Genomic DNA, 19,978 nt, shown 5'->3' with positions numbered 1-19,978 from the left:
ACAAGAAAGCCTCTTTCTATACTGTAAGTGGAGACTTGCCTTTCAGACCACTGCAGCCTGGGGAGATTAGCTGTGATGATCAGCCAACTAGCCCCCTGCACCCTAATTCCACGTTCATCAACTTCTGGATGAACTTTAAATGTTATGGTCATGAAAACACATCTCCAGACTCATAGGGCAATCAGAGAAGTGCTCAATCCATTTTATGAGTGATCCTTCTCCCATGTATTAATAAAACCGCAAAGCAAGTTCAGTCCCAAATGGTAACTCTGCTTGCTGGACTGAGAGCCAGCCTGTGCAATGATGAATTTGCCCAGAAGGGCACATGGACATTGAATGGCAGCAGGCTGAGTGAGCAGCAGTCAGTCCCCTCCCTACTCCCTGGACAGTATCTAAGCTCATCTCACAGTTCTTTGGTTGGCATAAGCTCAGACACACAGGGACTGCTTCTCTCTGTGATTCTTTCCTCTCTCAATTATATTTGTTCAAGTTTGACTATAAAGCGATCCCCCTAAGACACTGCCTAAAACTGCATCACCTCCAAGAAACATCACGTTAATCTTCCTCATTTCTTCACTTCTGCCAGACTCACACTCTTAACGTTCATCAGAACCTCAGTCTTTCCAAACCCCTGTCTGCTCCCCGACTCCCACTTCATCAGCCTCATGTGGCCGGTGTGGAACCCAGTGCCTGCCATGTCTGGTCTCCACTCTATGTGCTGTGTGGTCTCACGTTCCCAAGTGTCTTTTTGTCAATCTCGAATCACAGGATGGGCAACTTCTCATTGCTGTTGTTCAGCCAGCTGTTCTACGCAGTGAACATGACAGACTAGAACCAGTTAACATGCTGACGAATCCCACTTAAACAGGGCCCTTTCTCCTTTCATTCCCTTGAGCCATCACATCAGGGGACAGGATGTTTTCCATTTATTGTCAACTGTCTGAAATATCTTCATGGAATCTTTCCCACTTTGCTTAGTTCCCAAACCATACCTCATGCCCCACCCATATGCCCTCACCAAATATTTTATAGAGAATATTGAGAGTGTGTTAATATTTCCTCTTCCTGAAACATGTCCGCAGATTATGTTCAAAGTTTCCCCTCCTCTGTCAGGGCTTACTTTTACCTCATTCCTCAAATCTCTTCCGGGCATCCTTTACGATGATACCTCACTGCTTGGTTTCGCAGGATCCTTACTTCTCACAAAGCTGCTTCTCTTGTACCCAGGGACACAGACAGAACTCCCTGAATGTTTGGTTTGCCGGACTCAGAACTGAGCACTGGACCCTAAGCTACCATGTGCTTTGTCCCTAGCCCCTCTCCTAATTGTTTAAGTGTTCATGAATTGTCTCTCAATGATGTTTCTTCTCAAGCTGTCTTCTTTAACCTTCAAGTTTTCTGGGTATCTGTTTTTCTATTCTCATCGCAGACTCCCTCTCTAATCTACCGCACCTCTGGTTAGTATCTGCTGCTGCCCTAGACGGCCTTTCCAACTTCCTAGCTCAAACTTCTCTCTGTTTTCATTTTCTTTAATCCTTCTAAAGAAACCCCTTTCCTTGACAGTTGTTTTAAATCATTGGTTACCCTACTACAACAACAGTTCCTTTTTTTTCTAATGTATTTTCTTTCTTTTTTCCCCCCAGATCATTTGCCTTTGTCTATCCTGTGGTTCTACAGTTTCACCTCCTTCCCACCTGTCCGCATTTTTCTTCACAATACTTTTCCTTACCATGCCTTTTAAAAATGATTTTATATGGACAGCCCCGCAATCTCTGTATATGTATGTATATATACATATATATACACACATACACACACACACACACACACACACACAGTGTTGCCATAGAAACCAGTTACCTGGTTAAAGTCAAACTCAACCTAACCAAACATATCACCACCACTTCCCTTTGAAGGGCTCAGGTTTTATAAAATCATTTTTAGTCACAATGCTATTTCTTTTCTGCCTCCTCATTCCTTAGATCCTACTACTGGTCACTGTAGCTTGGGTCTTAAGAATGCCTCAGAAGCTGGTGTAGAGACATGGTCCCCTAGTGTGATATTACAGAAGGTTGTGAAACTTTTAATTTTGTTATTATTAATCTCTTTTCATGTCCCAGCCATGAGATGAATGATTTTCTTGTGCCAAGTGTTCTAGCCATGATGAAATATCTTTCCCCTGACCAGAACCTGAAAAGCCATGATGTAGCCCACTGGTACACGGGAAGAGAAAAGCCATGATGTAGCCCACTGGTACACTGGAAGAGAAAAGCCATGATGTAGCCCACTGGTACACTGGAAGAGAAAAGCCATGATGTAGCCCACTGGTACACTGGAAGAGAAAAGCCATGATGTAGCCCACTGGTACATGGGAAGAGAAAAGCCATGATGTAGCCCACTGGTACACGGGAAGAGAAAAGCCATGATGTAGCCCACTGGTACATGGGAAGAGAAAAGCCATGATGTAGCCCACTGGTACACTGAAAGAGCACTTCCCTAGCTTACATAATGTCCTGGCTTTTATCTCCAATAATGGCGGAGGGGTGAGGTATTGAGTCTACCTGTTCATGGGCTCAGAAAACATAGACAACATACCTTTGTTCTTTATAACCTAGTTACCTCAGATATTTGTTACAGTGACAGAAAGCTAACAAATCATGTGTATTAACTTCTACCACAGTCATCTATTACATTTACCTTCTAAATTTCATGGTCACTCTCCTTCCTAATTACCTTCTCCCTCTTAGAAAACTGGGGAGATTGGATCAGCAGCTCCACTCTCACACCTGTAGGCAATTTTATATTTTGGTGGCCTAGATTTGTATAATACTTCTGGCACTGAGGTCTTTAGAGGGTACTCAATAGGCATGAATGAAGTTTCTATTCCCTAATAATCATGCATTAGACTCTTATGAAACATCCAGCCCCATCTAGTTGTCCTGACTCTGTGAGACACTGTAATCTATGTGCTCTAAAAAGGTACCACAGATCTCTGTATACAGACACTTACCCTACAGTAGCCATGGCTTCCTCCCAGCTCTAGCTTTGCCAGACTCTTACTCACTCACATTAAGTATTGTATAAGTTTTCTGAGCTGAATTATATACTCCAAGTTTCATTTGAAAATACTACGATGTTATCCTTAATCTACTACTCAGGCATAATTGTTTCTCCTTGAACTTCAAAACCTGTGTCTGTGCCTTCTTTAGAATAAATAAATAAATAAATATATATATATACATATATAGTCAATCTATATATAAAATATAGAATATAAAATTTATGTTGTATATGATATATAGAAGATACATCCATTTAGAAAATATATATAATACTTATTTATCTCCATATGTATCCTCTTCTACCCCATTTTATATTTCAGAGCCTTATCCATCTTGATGTATGATAACTATTTTCACAGCAGGAGAAGCATTTTTAAATTGTTCTATCTTTACATAACTTAGGCCAGTATTTGGCTCACAGAATCAAGCAGGTGTAGAAGGAACAGATGAAGAAGGTCAGAGATGCATGCTACCTGAAGACGAGTTTCAGTGAACTTACACCATTAGGCACACTGCTCAGGCAGTTATAAATACACTGGAATCTCAGACAGCTTTTAGCCCTCCCAAATTATCACTGCAGGAACTGAGATGCAGCTTCTTTCACCAAAGTCTCCCATGGGCAGGACACACAGAAAACACTTGTGTCGTTTTGAATGCATTTGTCAAATGAATATTGTTTCATTATCACCAAGTCCTATCTTTGGGTTTTTGTTTGTTTAGAGAGGGCCCTTCCTGACTTCCTAAGGAGACAGGCAAATAAATTACCTTAGCTTTGGCAGAAATTATGCTGTAGAGATTAAAAAGGGAAAAGCACAACCGTGTAATGGTTCAGATTCAATGACACCATCACTTACCCATTTAAAGAGTCTTTTTCTGAAACCATAGGCTAAAGTGAAAATACATGTTTTTTAAAAACAGTACCAAATGATTCCAAAAGAAACACGTGACACCAAATGAAAAGAGGTGAAAAGTAGGTGAAATTGGTACATGGTAAATGAAAGTGGAAAATATTCCTAAATTTACATTTTTATATGCTTGATTTTAAAAACACATCATTGAATTACATTAACCTGCCATGTTACTTTTTTTTTTTATCAAAAGTATATATAACTATAAACTCAATGCTTTGCTTCTGGTTAACTCTCACTTAGAAAATGACGCATCTCCTTATTCGGATTGTGACTACAACTTGATATCCTCGAAATATTAAAGTCATCTTCTCTGTCTCCCAAGAGGGGAAAAAAATATTAACTCTTTAAAAGTAGCTTATACAACCTTATGAAAAGCAAACCATGTTGACCAAACTTGAACTTGAGAGTATACATGGTATAGAACGTCTCCCATTGGCTCATGGACTGAGTACTTGGATGCTAGCGGATGAGCTTCTGGGAAAAGATTGCATTCTAGAGACTCTGCCCAATCAACACCTTAGTCAGTCCCTTGATAGACTTACAATACTGCAGCATGATTGGGAGGTGGTGGAAGACAGGAAGTGGGGCCTAGATGGATGAAGGTCTGCTCTGGAAAGGTATTTCTCCTCACTTGGCCTTTCCTCTGCCTCCTGACCACCATGAACTGAATCATTTTGCTGTGGCCTGCCCCTCCCACAATGATGCTTTCTCTCACCTCGGGTTCGGGTACATGCAGCCAGCTGACCACAAAACGAAACCTTTGAAACTGTAAGCCAAAATATAATCTCCTTCCCTTTCAGCTAGTTGTGCCAGGCACTTAGTCATAGTAATAAAAATCTAACCAACACACCTGGTCAAGGAGAATTGCAGGAGATTTCAAAACCTGTTAGTCATGGGGAGCAGAGCATGCTAGAGTGTCATCGCGCAGTGACTCATGCAGAAGCCCAGGTTTGTGGCCCTCTTTTAGAAAAGAAATAAGACAATAAATGTAGACTCCCTTGAAAGGTTGTTCACAACTCTAATTGGCTGGTTTTTGTAGTTATCACTGCTGTCCCACTGGCTCAGGTTCCCAACACAGCAAATCTGAACAGATTGAGACTATCCTGGAGCTCACTCCCTCTCACTCCAAATACTCCCAGATATGGTGCCAGATTAATACCTGAAACACTTTCACGGTATTGGTCCCTCTCTCAAAATACTCTCTGGCTTCTCCTACTAGCCCAGGCAGTTCAAATTCTTCAGCCTGATGCTCAGGGTCCTCCACAGTTTGGCTTCACTTGACTCCCCTAAGCTTATCTCCTATCAGTTCCTTCTTCAGCTCAACCAGTCTCCTCACAGTCCCCCAAACTATCCTACCTTTGTTCACAGCACTCCCTCATTTCACATGCATTCCAGCTCTTCTCTACCTATTCAACTTCTACCCATTTCCTAACTCAGCTCGGATTCCACCTCCTCCTTGAAGCTTGGCCAGAGCCTAGCAAGCTGAAGAGCTTTTGTTTGCGGTGGCTTCTAGCCTTGAGAGTGAAGCCCTTCTTTCTGACACCAGAATATTTCAGAACTCAATGATAGCTTCTTGCTAATCTGTTGATGGAGAAAGTAATTAGTGACAAAATCTCTGTGAAACAGATGACAAAGCTTTGCATTTGAACAAATGTAGCAGATGTTCACGTATGAAAATGTTGTACGTGTGACTTGCTAACGTTCTCACCAAACACACAAACATACAAAGCTTTATACACAAAAATCATTTTCTCACCTTTAGCACTCCCTTCTCCTGCTCCTAGGGAACTCTAGAGTCGTGGGCTGAAGGTCTTAGTCTCCAAAATTTATTTTGCAATATCATTGTCTTTTAGGGTTTTTTTTTTTTTTTGACAAAAGGTTGGAAATTGTACCTCTCTCAATCAGACCTTGAGCTAGTATCTCACTCAATCAGACCTTGAGCTAGGGCTAGACCTTAAGGCAGGGGTCAGCTGATATTCTTCATAGTCCAACTTCTACACTCCTTCAGAGTGCTTTGTGCACAGTAAAAACAAAACTATGCTTGTTCCCCTTCTGTCCCAGTACTGTATGATGACATTTGCCGGAGTGCAGAAAAGCCGGGAGGCCGACGGATGAATTACTGTAAACCTACTACTTGGGATCATTCATTTACATTTTCCTGCTGTGCTGTGTGACTGAGCTAGAAGGCTATTATGCTTTTCTATATCTGTTCTCAAAAATACAAAAATAAAAACAAAAAAACCCAAAAAACAAAAAAAAGCCTCATTTTTCATTTATCCCCAAATAAGTTGCATATGTAAAAGATTTCTTCTAAACATTTCATCATTCACATCATTAGCATCCATGTTTGTTTATGCCTCTTTCTTCTCTTCAGTAAAATTATCCATATTGAAGGGTACAGGTTTTAAATGTGCCTAACAGATACTAGCCTTTAGAAACCACAGTGGGAGCTAAGTATTTTTAGCTTGTTATAAGAAAAACATGGCACAATGGTTAAAAAAGAAAGAAAGAAAAAAAAAAGACTCATCCTAAGAATCTGGCAAAACAGCAGTTTCCATTTCTGACATAAATAATGCATATGTAGCTTTTAAAATAGAGGAGTGATAATTTATTACACAGTTTCTACCTATGTGTTAAGCACCTCTTCTGTGGCCAATAAGTTCTGAACACTTTGGAAGCAAGGAACAGCTCCTTTACAAGCTTAAAGGGCATGTATTTTACTTGTTTCCTTTCAAAGATGTGAAATTTACAGCCTAAAGATGTTTAGTAACAGCTGAGATCATACAGCTAGTTTCTCACTGCTACAATTAATTCCTCTTTTATAAATCTACTGAAGAGTCAAATGTTCCCCAAGTAGAGTTTTTGCATCTTGGACCACTCCTCTTCATAGACTGAGACAACTGGAGAGTGGCACTAAACAGGCTAGTCTACCAATACCAGGGCACCAAGGAGAAGTGTATCAGTATATGTTGCAAATTAGCAGATGGTAAAAATCAACCAGTGTTTGAAGATTGGAAGCAGATGAGCTGGCTCAGACTCAGAACCTCAATCATATCAATATGGAAAAATGGTTTATTTGCCCAAAATGCAATCAACTCACCAAATGATTAGTACCCCTTTCCTGTCTTTTACTGAGCCCCAGGAGCACCCACATAGTCACCTTACCCACACTCAGTATTAACTAAGTGCTATTATTGAGTTCATCAAGGACTCTGTGAGTACCTGCAAAAGCTGTTCGGTGGCGTCAGGAGCCCAGAGTAGGGGCAAATATGCTTGCCCCCTATGGAGAGAGATACTGCCGTATCAGCTCCATTCGACATGCTTCCTTAGAACACAACAGTCATCATTAGTTCATAGTAGCTCCTATGTCTTCAGCATGCAGCAGATGCCAGTAACTGTTCTCAGTGCTTTGGATAGGCTAATTGTCCTATCAAGAATAAATCGGTAATCCTCATTATGCAATGAAGGCTTGAAGGCAGCAAAACCAGCCAATAGCAGCACTGCCTGTGAGTCAGACTCTCTTCAATCTACTGACCCATCCCAGAGGTACCCTCTGTAGGTCCTGATATCATCTTGATTGCACAGGCCTAAATCAAGGTCGGGAGGTATTGCCACTAGACTGCTGGAGACTGACTGAGCCCAGCTTCCAGTGGAGGCAGCCTGGCCTCAAGGCCCCTCTAGCCTGCTCTGCTGCCTCTGAAAACCGACCTTTGATACATGGAACATAAACGGCTGAACTGAGACGCTGAGCCCCAGTGGGTCTGACTGTAAATGGCGTGCTCTCCCATCATGTAACAGTACTTTCCTTCAGTTTTAGTATTGCTCTTGTCTTACTTACCTCCCAAGGCAAACCTGAGGTTGGTGCTGAGACAACACCACATAAATAAGTGCCGTGGCTTCAAGGAAGTTACCATCGCCACTTCTCCTCTGGTGTCCTTTCTTACCACCCACACTACTTAAGTGTATGGCTTAAAACACAGACCCAGTCACAACACTTCCGTTTACCTGCCCAAGTCCTGAGCCTGGTACCCAGAGCCTGCGTCACCTACTCAGCCTGTCACTTTGGTCTCCTCTCTCCATACTCTCTGTTCTATACTCAACACACACAAACACACAGAGACGCATACACAATTGCACACAAGAGACATTGTCACACATAGCACGCTCTTTACACTGACTGAAGTGTGGATGTATTAGTTCTCCTTTAGTCATCCCCTATCTTAAAATTTTTGCTTCCATTTTTTGGGGGCATATTTTAAAGATGCTAATACCAACAGCCTTATCATTATGTCACTTTTGTCATACTATGTAGGAATTGCTTCATCACTGCTAAAATTCAAAGTCCAACAGTTCTACTTGTGAAATAGTAAGTTCTTATGGGTCAAGTGCAGATTGGCTACTGAAGTTCAAATCAAAAGCTACCAGGGATGATCATGTGGCTGTTCACTGGATGGAGAGCACATGACCGCTTTGTGAATTGGTCTGTGAAGAGTACTTTCCAAAGCACTGAAAATGAAGCTTTAAATAATTCCTTGTATAGTTAATGTGTTATAAGTAATATGAATGGCTGCCCTGCTCCTGTAATGAATATGAATGGCTGCCCTGCTCCTGTAATGCCTCATTTACATGATTTACTTAGTAACAAGGGCATTCATTCAACAAATACCTGTTACCAAAGCTGCCAGATGCCAAGGACAGTGAACAAGTCTGTCCTGCCTTCAAGGAGTCCAGGGGCTCCACTGGGCAAAGGAGAAATATATGTGGATATTATAACCTTTTCATCCTGGCCATAATCTTAGATAAGGTGATATAAAAAATTCTTCAGGCAAGTAAAGAATGTCAGCAAGAATGAGGTTTTCTGCCTAGTAAGGGGAGCAGTGCTGTGGGAAAGCCCCCGTTTTAGGAAACAGGAATGTAAGGTCTGAGGCAATCACAGCATGCTTATGCATCTCCTCTCCAACACAGTCCATGTGCCCTATGAGAGCAGATAGGTCACGTAACTGCTTTCAAACCAGGTGCAGAACCTCATCTTCAAGATTATTTGGAAGATGAAATGACTAAATATGTAGCAGGTATCATAATGGTCTCATAGTGTTAAGAAGTCAGACAATTTAGTTCATAATTTTTCCTCTAAAATCTCTCTTATTATTGATAGGTACAATGGTAAGATTGGTAGACAGTTTGAATTTTGTCTCATTTTACAGGAAAAAATGTTTCTGATGTCTATTGTGGAGAGTACTTACTTAAACATCCCTCCTCCTTGGAATGCTGGATAAGCTCACCACTTTTTTTTTTTTTTTGGCGTGTGTGTGTGTGTGTGTGTGTGTGTGTGTGTGTGTGCACATGTGCATGTGTGTAATGGATAGTGGAGGCATGAAATAAAACTAAAAAAATAATCTGCAAATCCAGCAAACTGCCACAAACATAATCATACTAAGTTTTCACTTATAAGCATTTGAGGTCCTAAACTAGCTTTTCCTAGCTTAGAGTCTCTCTTCACAAAGGGGGATTCTACCAGTCACCAAAAGAATTAGAAAAGAGGTGACCTTTATTCCTTCCCAAACTAGAAATGGCAAAATGGGAAATTTTCTTTTTTTTTATTTTCTTTTTTAAGAAATTTTCTACTCTCTCCACATACCACCCACAGATCCCCCTCTTCCCTCCTCCCACCCCCTAGCCCTCTCTCCCAAGACACCCCACATCCCCACATCCCCCAAATCAAGGTCTCCCATGGGGAGTCAGCAGAGCCCAGCACACTGAGCCTAGGCAGGTCCAAGCCCCTTCCCACTGCAGCAAGGCTACGCAAGGTGTCACACCACAGGCACCAGATTCCCAGAAGCCTGCCTATGTACCAGGGAAATTTTCATGTAGGTTGTTCTCTTTTGTATCACAGGATTAGTCAAGGAGAGGAGAACTATTCTAAGCTGTTTCTCCAAGATTCACACATGTACACATACTTCACACATGCTGTTCACCACCAAGGCATCCTTGGACATTATAAGAAATCAGGAATTACTTAAAACAGGTATGGATTTGCCTAAAAGTTCACCTGTGTTCCTTGAAGGAAACATAGTTTTCTCCCAGAAGACAAGATGTTTGGGGGCAGATGCACTTTTGCTCATACAGGAAGACCAGGACAGAGATGTCACAGAGCTCTGACTCTCTACTAGCAGCTGAAGAACTGAACACAGTCTGAACATATGCCATCTAAATCTACTCACTAACTATAAGCAGCCTAGGTACCTGGAAACCCCGGGCCTGCTCCCGGTAACAGGCATCCGAATCCCTGGCTCACTAGAATAGAACTGGTTTATTAACAGGTGACAGGTGAAAAAAGACTGTCCTCCAACTGGTTCACACATGCCACCCAATTAGTTCTCTGAACTAAACCGTTCTGTCTCTTCCAACCACATATAACTTGTAGCTGTTCCTGTGGCATCCTTGACAAATATGTCCACATCGGATTTTCAAAGCCAAAAGGCACAGGACCATCCACTTCACTATGCACTGAAAAAATATTTCCCAAAGTAGAAGATAATTACTCTGAGCAGTAGCAAAAATGTTTTTTGAATTTCACAAACGCGCATATAATAATGGCTATTGTAATGAAAAGCAGGGGCCTTCCCATCGCCTTTTCATCTCCAAAAGGCTTCAAGCAAGCAGAGGCTGGCTGACAGAATTGTAATTAAGTTGAAAGCTTTGTAAACTAGTTAGAGACCATTCCCCCAGAGTGAAGCAATTGAAGCAACATGCTAGGCATGTTGACACGGAAGAACTCTCCCACAACCACACACGAGATCGCAGACACAACTTTCTTGGGCAGTCATCCTTATCATGAAGTCCATCTTCTATCACAGGTCTCCACCCTCAACTTGTGTGCAGTCTAATGTTCACTACTGAATGACTGAATGACATCCTCCATGCTGAAGGTGCTAGCATGTTTAAGGACTCCGACATCGCAGAGGAAGGCATTGAGAAGGACATTAGTAAATGAGAAAGGTCATATATTCTCTTCAGAGAAAAATGCAGTGATGCAAAGCCCAGGCATTGGATTCTGCCAGCAGTTCTTCAAATACCAGTACAGATTCCAGTGATACCTATTACAAGTTATGTGCCTTGAAACTTGGTGCTTAACTTTTTACAGCTTTCTTTGTAGAACAGGAATCATAGCATGGAAGTGACTATTATTTACATATGGTCTTGCAGTTAATATTAATAGATACAGTAAGCTCTTGCTTAGTAAGTTCCAAATATGCCACAAGGTTTACATTACATGCTCATGGCAAGCCTAACGTGAGATTTGTTGCTATGGGGAAACTGAGTCATGGTAGCTCATCTGTCCCACACTATGCCACTGGGATCCAAACCCACACTTTTAGCCATCCCCCTGGCCAGCTCCAGGAATTCCCTGAAGATTTAATTTAAAAAAAAATGTGGTGAACAGTCAGTGCAATGACCAACAAAATGTTCTTAAACAGCTATTTTTATTACTAACAGACATGTGAGAATTATTTCCATGTATATAACACATAGCAAATATTAAATTCTAACTCATTATTTTATTCCTTCATAGCTTTTACTTTAGAAGAATTTCTAAGAAGCCAATGTTGTGGCCATCAATAAACTCTAAAAATGTTTTTAGGAGTGCTTTTCCTCATGGTGTCCCTTAAGCTCACAGAAACTGAATTAAGTGTAGAATGTAAGCAAGGATGAAATTAGATTAACATGTTTCTATTGACATCAGAATATTCAAGCAGAGATACCCAAATATTGCCTGTGAGGGTCAGCTTCAAACCCAAATGGAACACATTCACTTGAGTTAGAAGACTTCCTGTAAACAAGACGCCTTAAAAATATTCTCATCAGCCAGAACTACATTTTACTGACATATACAGAGAAAAAAACTAATTCCAATAATTTGCTAGTGTTCTAAGCTTTGTGGAAATGACAGAACTACTTTAAAATAGATTCTGGTTATATAGATGTGGGTAATTGAATTAATCTACCACCCTGCAATATGCAAAACACAATTGACTACATTTTAAATGCAGGCAATTTAGCCACCTAATTCAAGATCACAATCTTGGAAATCTGATACACAAATTTGAAATTACTATTTGAATTACTGTAGAATTCCTGAGTTGGATGGTAGTGAGAATCCCAGTTCCATCTGCCTTTACATCATTTAAGCCCATGTGTCTGGTTCAGTGGAAGCTTCCTGTGCTGGAATCTGAATGTACAGTGCAGTGGAGGAAACTGGGAACTGAAGGTCTGAGCCTTACTCAGCCCCCTTTTTTTTCTTCCTTCCCCAGGCCCATACAACCAAAAATAAACACTCAAATTGGCAGTATAGAACTCATCCATCTCAAGCTCTTGTGAATTTAAGACAATCAGAAAAAACAAAGATGGGGGGAAAAAATCCCTGCTTTGCAAACAAGGCCCTAATTAGGTGTGTAAATAAAAATCCTTTTGTTGCTCTGGCTCTGGGTCTAGAAGAAAAGTAGTCTGCTAGGACTTCTCACATCCTGAATACAACACAAGGCTTTCACAACACAAGCTTGAGCACATGCCCACACCAGAAAGCCCCCTTTCTTTCACACGGGACACTTTGATATTCAGCTAACTTTACCCAAACGCTTAGTTCTTCAAAATTATGATCTAACATAACACCAGACAAGCCACGTAAATTCAGCCACAGCCAACTGCAAACTGCATGGAAGTTTTGCTGATCATCTAATTGATTTCAGTTGAGCTGGGACGACTTTCACTTGGACTGTTGCACTTAAATATCTACTGCGTGCGCGCGCGCGCGCGCGCGCGTGTGTGTGTGTGTGTGTGTGTGTGTGTGTGTGTGTGTGTGTGTACACATGGAGAGAACTGAGTATTTGCTATAGAGTGAAGGGAGATGATATTTTAATGTCTTTCATAGGAAATTTCTATTCCGTTGTACCTTAGAAGACTACTCAAAAGACTAGGGGGGAATGTTCAGGATCATGCATAGGTGGTGCTTTTAAACATTCACTAGTGTCTCCTGAATGAACCTGTTCAACACTAATTGAAATATTCACTGACTCTGTTGGAAACTCATCTCTCCCAACAACACTTTCCCACTGCCTGTCAAGTCTTCACTGGTGTCACTAATGAACTACATTTACCTACTTGTGTTCTACATTTCAAAGACTTCTAAACTGGATAACACCAGCAGTAACTTGCAACAAGAACCAGAGATGTTGGCCTTAAAAAAATACAAAGAGCTAAACGTTTTCCAACATGCAATATTCAATTATTATAACGAAGAACACTGTGTTTAGAAAACTAAAAAGCACAGTCTCGTGAGGCTGGAGCTTGGTGTGTTTCTGTCTTTATCCCTGAGATGAACCATGAAGACAGGCACTAGTCTATGAGTGTAGAACCTACAAGCATGGAATCTTAGAATAATTTGGCAGCAGACTTCAGAAGAAACTTAATATCCTCTGCCTCTCCATTATATTTTCTTCTTGTTTGTTCTCAAGATGAAGCTATGGGGTTTTTTTTATACAGAAGATTTTCTGTTTTCTTAGCCTCAGTGATATGGACAAGTGGTGGCAGGACGTTTAATAACTGGCTCTGAGTGAGAGAAGACAACCCAATTCAGCCCAAATCCAATTTCAGCCAAAGCCAACTGTAAACTGTATGCAAGTTTTTCTGGCCATTTAATTAATTTAAATTGAGCTGAGATTATTTTCAACTGGCTGCTGGGAAGTCACTTAAACATCTATCATGGTGTGTGTGTGTGTGTGTGTGTGTGTGTGTGTGTGTGTGTGTACAGAGAAGTGAAGTATTTGCTATAGAATGAAGAAAAGTGCTGATTTTAGTGGCTAGTTATAATGAATTTCTTTTTTTCCTTCCCAGTCCTCTAATTCATTGATAAACACTTCAGGTTTCAAACTAAATCATATCTCAAAGAAAGAATAGGAAAATCTATAATGACTATATCCCAGGGAAGCTTGCCAGACATTAATACATTTGCTAATTTTCAGCCCAGTTCCTCTGGTGGTAGCTGAGAGAAATGAAACAAGAATATGATGGAACAGAAAAGGAGCACGATAAATTGATTCACAAAGAATAATCTAGAACTTTTTGATATATTTGGATCTAAAGTCATATAACACAGATCATGAGGAAAATTTGCATCTATAATTTGAAGCTTTGAGCTAAAAAAATGCTCTAAATTTTCCAGTAAACCGACAAAAATATTCCTTTAGTGCTTTGAATAATGTCTAGTGAGCCTTTAGCTTGGCTTCTGATCCTATTGCGTCCCACCACAGCCTTTAAGCACACTGAGCAAACCTGAAAAGAGGACTCAGTGAATACTTATGTATTCCTTCGAAAGTGAACCTTGAAAGTTCATTTCCAAGACCTAAAACTGTCAAGAGTTTTGGTGTTTTTACCATGGAGAAAGGATCTCCTGTGGTCCACACTGGCCTTGAACTCACTTCCCTGGTTGACGATCTCTTTGAACTCCTGATTGATCCTCCTGTCTCCAACTTCCTCATGCTGGAGGTGTAGTGCATCACCAGAGTCTGTACAATTAACTTTTTTTTTTTAAGGATAAGAAATTACTTCTAAGAATCAGAGGTAGTGATGCATGCCTTCAATTCCAGCACTCAGGAGGCCAAGAAGCAGAAGGATCTTTGAGTTCAAGGCCAGCCTGGTCTACATAATGACTTTCAGAACAGCTAGAGCTACATAGTGAAACCCTGTCTCAGAAAACCAAAGAAGAAAAAAGAAATAAAGGAAGGAAAGAGGGAGGAAGGGAGGGAGAAAGAAAGAAAGAAAGAAAGAAAGAAAGAAAGAAAGAAAGAAAGAAAGAAAGGAAATGACTTTCTAAGTGTCTCACAGACTGACTGTTTCAAGCAACTATCAAAATTATCTAGAATATTATTATTCAAGCTAATTTTAATTGTACAAAAATATTACAAAATATATATACAATATATTCCTGACTATGGATGAGATACAGGTATTTAGAAATATGTTGATGCTCCACATTTTCTTTAAAATCAAACCACATCTCATTCACACAAAACCATCCAAGGGAGCACCTCACACGTATAGGCACTCTGCATAAACAGTACGTGGCTCTTACTTATAGGAGGTGGCATGTCAGTAACCCGCTGGAAAGATGAAAACATCTTACTCCTGTTCACTCTATCATATACAAAATGTTATTATTTTATCATTTTTCTTATATCAATAAATTTTATGAATTAAAATAGTTTAACAGGCTTAGTCTTCCTTGTTTAAGTGGCTTTCTTTTTGAGCTTGAGAGTGACGGGTGTGAATGGATAGCCTCTCACTGAATGCCCAGCACCCTGACAATCCACTGGGCCCAGCTGAGGAGGATCCTGTGGTGAGCTGTACGACTGTCTCCAGACCTTGTCTGTGCTAACAGGCTCCCACCTGAAGACAGAGTCAAGCCAGAGACGAGACAGGACTGATCACTTGCTGTTACTGTTCAAGCTGTATACACTCTCTATTTAAACATTAAAATGGCTTCTGTGTAAATTTCAGTTTGATTGATGATTGACATGAATAGAAGTTTCCAGTGGAAAGCTGCTTTCTCCAGAGATTAACCATGTTGTTAAATCAGCCCAAAGTTTCTCCTTCTGACAACAACCACTCTCCATAAACAGAACACAGGAATATATTTACTTGTAAAGAGAGCTACAGAACAGTTGTACATCAAAATCATTACTATTGGTAGAAACATCAAGACACCTTATATCTGAAATAATTGATTGTGCTTTATCCTTTTATATGATTTTTATAGCTTTATAAGTTTTAAAAGACTTTCCCAGATATGTTCTCAAACACTACACAAAAATGATAAAAATTGTACATAACTCAATTATGCTTATGCTTTTTTAAAATCTGAGATAAAAGTTTGTTATGATTGGAGAATTGAGAGAAAAGGTTTTGTCTATGAATGGAATTCTAGCATGGATAATCCATTGAACTTCCAATAATATTTATTTCATGAATCCATCAATACCCTATGGCTTAGTAACATGTAAATAAGCAACAATATCAGTGAAGATTTTTCCCATGGACTTCGGTCAAAATAAATGTAATGCAACATGTAATATATCCTTCCATACATCTGAGTTATAAAAATATGCATAGCACCTAAGTGACTGTACATAACAGTAATGTATACATATAACCTTCTGTGTTTAAAATTGAAATATACATGGATTGAAGTAGATGTTTCTATTTACATACAATTCACATAAACATTCATATGTACTAATTATATTAAAATAATTATGATGCTATGTTTAAAGTATACTACTCATTCTTCAAGAAAGTGAATAAATGTTACGTAAACTTGCCAAACAGACTTGCATACTTTATAGGTATTAAGTTTTAGGCTCTTCTTGTTTATAGTATAGTGGCCAAAGCCACAGGAATACTAGACACAAAACTGCTTTGCTGATCCGAAGTAATCCAGTTTGATGTTGACATTTTTCAAAATTTGGTTGTATTTGCCAACAAAATGGAAAATAAAATGAAATAATTCCAAATTTTCAGTAGTCATAGAGAAAAACGATATAAAATAATACTGTGATGGGGACATGCAGACCAACACAAAGAAATATATTCCAAGTTAAAAGCATTTTCTGTATACACATGTATATACTTTAATACGTATGTGTATATATGTCTTAAAATAAAGCCAGTCTATGGAATGTGACAATCCAGGAATTTGCAACTCTCAATTAATGGGAACCACGGATGAAGTCAAATTCCTTAGAAACAGAAGGAAGAGTTTGGTGACTCTAAGGGCAGAGATCACGAGCAATGAAAAGGCACACACCGTCGAAGAAACAAGGGCAGAGCAAGACAGACAGACACTCACCTTCCGTGCCATTGGGAGTCATGGAAGTGCTATTTATATGAGAGCTATCGAGTTTGGGACCACTGGGGGATTCGCTACTACCACTCAGTCGGTTATGCGGGCTGGTTAGATCCTGCATTTCCATAGACCTAAAGACAAGAAGCTTTGCGTTTGACAGATGTACCAAATTCATAACACCACTATTTAATGTGCTAATGACTTGACACCTTCTTTGAAACACACGTGCACAAAAGTCCCATTGTATCTCTTTTCTTACACTGGAAATAGTTCAACTTGCATCCGACTTCAGTCCTCTCAGCACATGTACTACTAAAAGGCATCACTCATCCTAGGTAGCCAAAGTGTCACATGCAGTTTTTTAAAATCTTTCCCCTTCTTGTATAATTGAATTCACAAGCTACTGTCAGACAATATCTATTTTAACATTCAGGAGAAAACACGCAGTCATTTTTATATTAAAACAATCCCCCGGAGCATTATTTTCCTAAAAGAAAAGGCAAATACATAAACACGTGTAACAGAAATAAATCACTATTCTGTGCAATCTGTTTCATCTAATAAATTAGCACTGGATCCTCCCTTTATAATTTAACACCCAATTGTTATTTAATGGGTTCCAAACCAAATAAAGCACTTGAAGCCTGCGGCCCGGTGACAGGGAGTGAGATTGTCCTGGTGCATGTGTTTACTCTGGCATACGACTTCATTGTCCCTCTGTTTCTCTTGAAACAAATGCAGCATTAAAACATCATGATGTCGGCCCACTTGTTTGCTTTGTGGATTACATACACCGTAGCCAATTGAAAAAGGATAAGGCCAACACACAGAGGGTCTGTGGGACCATGAGCCTTCAGAGCGCCTCAGCTGTCACTTAGGGGGGGGAAAGAAAATTCTATGCCATGCTGTAATTTTGCATTTTCACCATATAAAAAGCAGTACAATGCCTCCCAGATGGCCTTAAGTTCACCAGTTACTTCTGTAGAAGGCACAACAGCCACAACTCAGAGACAAGTTCAGAACCAGACACTTCTGATATTTACCACTCTTATTCATGGACAGGGGGCCTATTTAAAGTCACTAATTAGATGCTCAGTACAGCTTCATTTGCTGACAGCACGAACTGTAATGCCTAACGCACATTCACTATATTTTAAAAATTACATATTTTTTTCTAAAAAATGAATAATCCAGGGGGAGTATGTTACAGATATATCATGCTGATATTTGCTCCTCACCTTACCTGGGGTCATTTTAATTTATAGGCTACACTGAAATTGATTGTGGGTTACCAGTTGTAGAATAGCTTCCCATGAGCCATTTTACTTCCTCAAGTATCTGAATTCAAACAAGAACTGATTTCAGATCCACTAATTCCTACTTGTCCTTCCACATACAGTTTTCCTAACAACAGGCAGCAATCATCTCAAACCAAGTCTCACATGCCTTTCCGGTACACTTAATTATTTTTTTACAAGTGCACTCATGTACACATGTGTACACACACACACACACACACACACAAACTGTTAAGTCATTTCCAACCGAGGCTGTTGCTATTAATAGAAATAATTAAGAAATGCTAGACAAAAATAGATCCGGGTCACAGAAAGGTAAGCTACAAAAATGTGGACTATCAACGAAATCCTTACCTGCAGCGTGAGGAAGGAGCAACATCGGAACCGGTGTGGGGTGTTTGCACCTGTGGCCAGGGGTAGAAAAGCAGAAGTGGTTGTTAAGTGTGCTTCGGTGTCAGCTCTTAATTACATAGAGCACATGGCTGAGCCCCACAACGCTCACTTTTAACCGAAAGAGAAAAAGGAGGCTGGGGCAGCCGGGAAAGGCATAGTGTCTTTAAGTGGAGGGCTCAACTGTTGTTTCTTCCTGCAGGTCTGTCCTCCTCCTCCCCTTGTCAGGAGGGGAAGGCAGGCAGTCAAATGACGGGCTAGTGATTCATCACTGGCCTATGACAGCTGCAAATGGGATTACCCCTCCCCCAATCAACATGCAAAGCAGTCTCGCCCCAGAGCTTGGAAAAGGTGCTTGGGAAGAAGGGAAAAAAAAATAGCTATTAACAAATGAGTCTGTTTAACAGCAGCAGTAGTTGAGGCAATAATCCCCCAGCATCCTCAGATCTTTCATCTTCTGTTCTAGCCAGCTGAACTAGAGCGCCCGCCCACTCCCTTAGCCTCCTGACCACTTCCTAGCCTTATCGGGATGGTTTTCTCCCAGTTACTATTTGTCATTTAAGAGTCAATGAAACAGCTTCAGGCCATGCTGTACAGCTCAAGACACAAGGCAAAGGCAGGTTTTCATACCCAAAGTCCCAGCACTGAGCACTGTACTTGTTTAAACTATGCCAAATTAAAACCCAATGAGTATTTGTGCAGCTACACTGGACAACATGAAAGAAAGTAAGTGTGTGTGTGTGTGTGTGTGTGTGTGCGCGCGTGTATGTGTCCCATTTTTTAGACTGAAGTACAATGCATATTTGAGTACTCTAATTCACCAGCCCAGCCAGCCTGCATGTTCGGTTTGATTCCAGATAAATTTGAACTGGGGAACTTCACTGCCCAGCTTCACTAATTTGCCCTTCAGAGGCAGTTTGAAGGGCCAGCAGGTAATGAGGTTCAGGTGAGCCCAGCTGCTGCCGGTTTGCAAGCTCCCGCCAACGCTTGGGCAGGCAGGCAGGCAGGCAGGCAGGCAGGAGCACTCTGCCTAACTTTTAAAATGGCACAGAATTCCAGATCTTTGATGTGCATTTTCATTCAACCTGAACTGACATCAGTTAGGGCTGCAGCACAAAGATGGGAAGTGAAGCGTCTCAAATGACATTAAAGTTATCCACCTAAACATCTTCTGTTGAGTCCTGCTAGTTTTTAATTATGATTTATGAAATTAAGAAACACGACCTTTCTAGCGAGAATAAAGCATCATGACGGTCTAAACGTCTTGGGATAATGTTACGTGGAACTTCTAGGTTTGCGTTTTTTGTTTTTTTTTTACATGCAGAACAAAAACCAAGTTTTAAGACATTTGAGTAACTGAAGTTACTAACTTCAATGCCTGCAGATGTCCACTATTTGATAACAGGTTTCTGCAGTTTT

At 40.4% G+C, this 19,978-nt stretch overlaps 1 protein-coding gene across 1 annotated transcript in view; it reads right to left on the bottom strand.

Annotated features, from left to right (window-relative positions):
* Eya1 (EYA transcriptional coactivator and phosphatase 1) overlaps positions 1 to 18,570 on the bottom strand; it is a 141,711-nt gene extending 123,141 nt beyond the window's left edge. The window contains exons 1-2 of the mRNA XM_059255682.1: positions 18,524 to 18,570; positions 16,875 to 17,002 (exon numbers count right to left, since the gene is read on the bottom strand). Of these exons, the coding sequence (XP_059111665.1) occupies positions 16,875 to 16,998 (124 nt within the window). The 5' untranslated portion in view covers positions 16,999 to 17,002; positions 18,524 to 18,570. The remainder of the gene's footprint in view (positions 1 to 16,874; positions 17,003 to 18,523) is intronic.
* Positions 18,571 to 19,978: the final 1,408 nt, after the last annotated feature.

Source organism: Peromyscus eremicus, chromosome 2 (genome assembly GCF_949786415.1).
Source record: "Peromyscus eremicus chromosome 2, PerEre_H2_v1, whole genome shotgun sequence".
Classification (NCBI taxonomy): domain Eukaryota; kingdom Metazoa; phylum Chordata; class Mammalia; order Rodentia; family Cricetidae; genus Peromyscus; species Peromyscus eremicus.
This window is presented reverse-complemented; position numbering and strand designations above follow the sequence as displayed.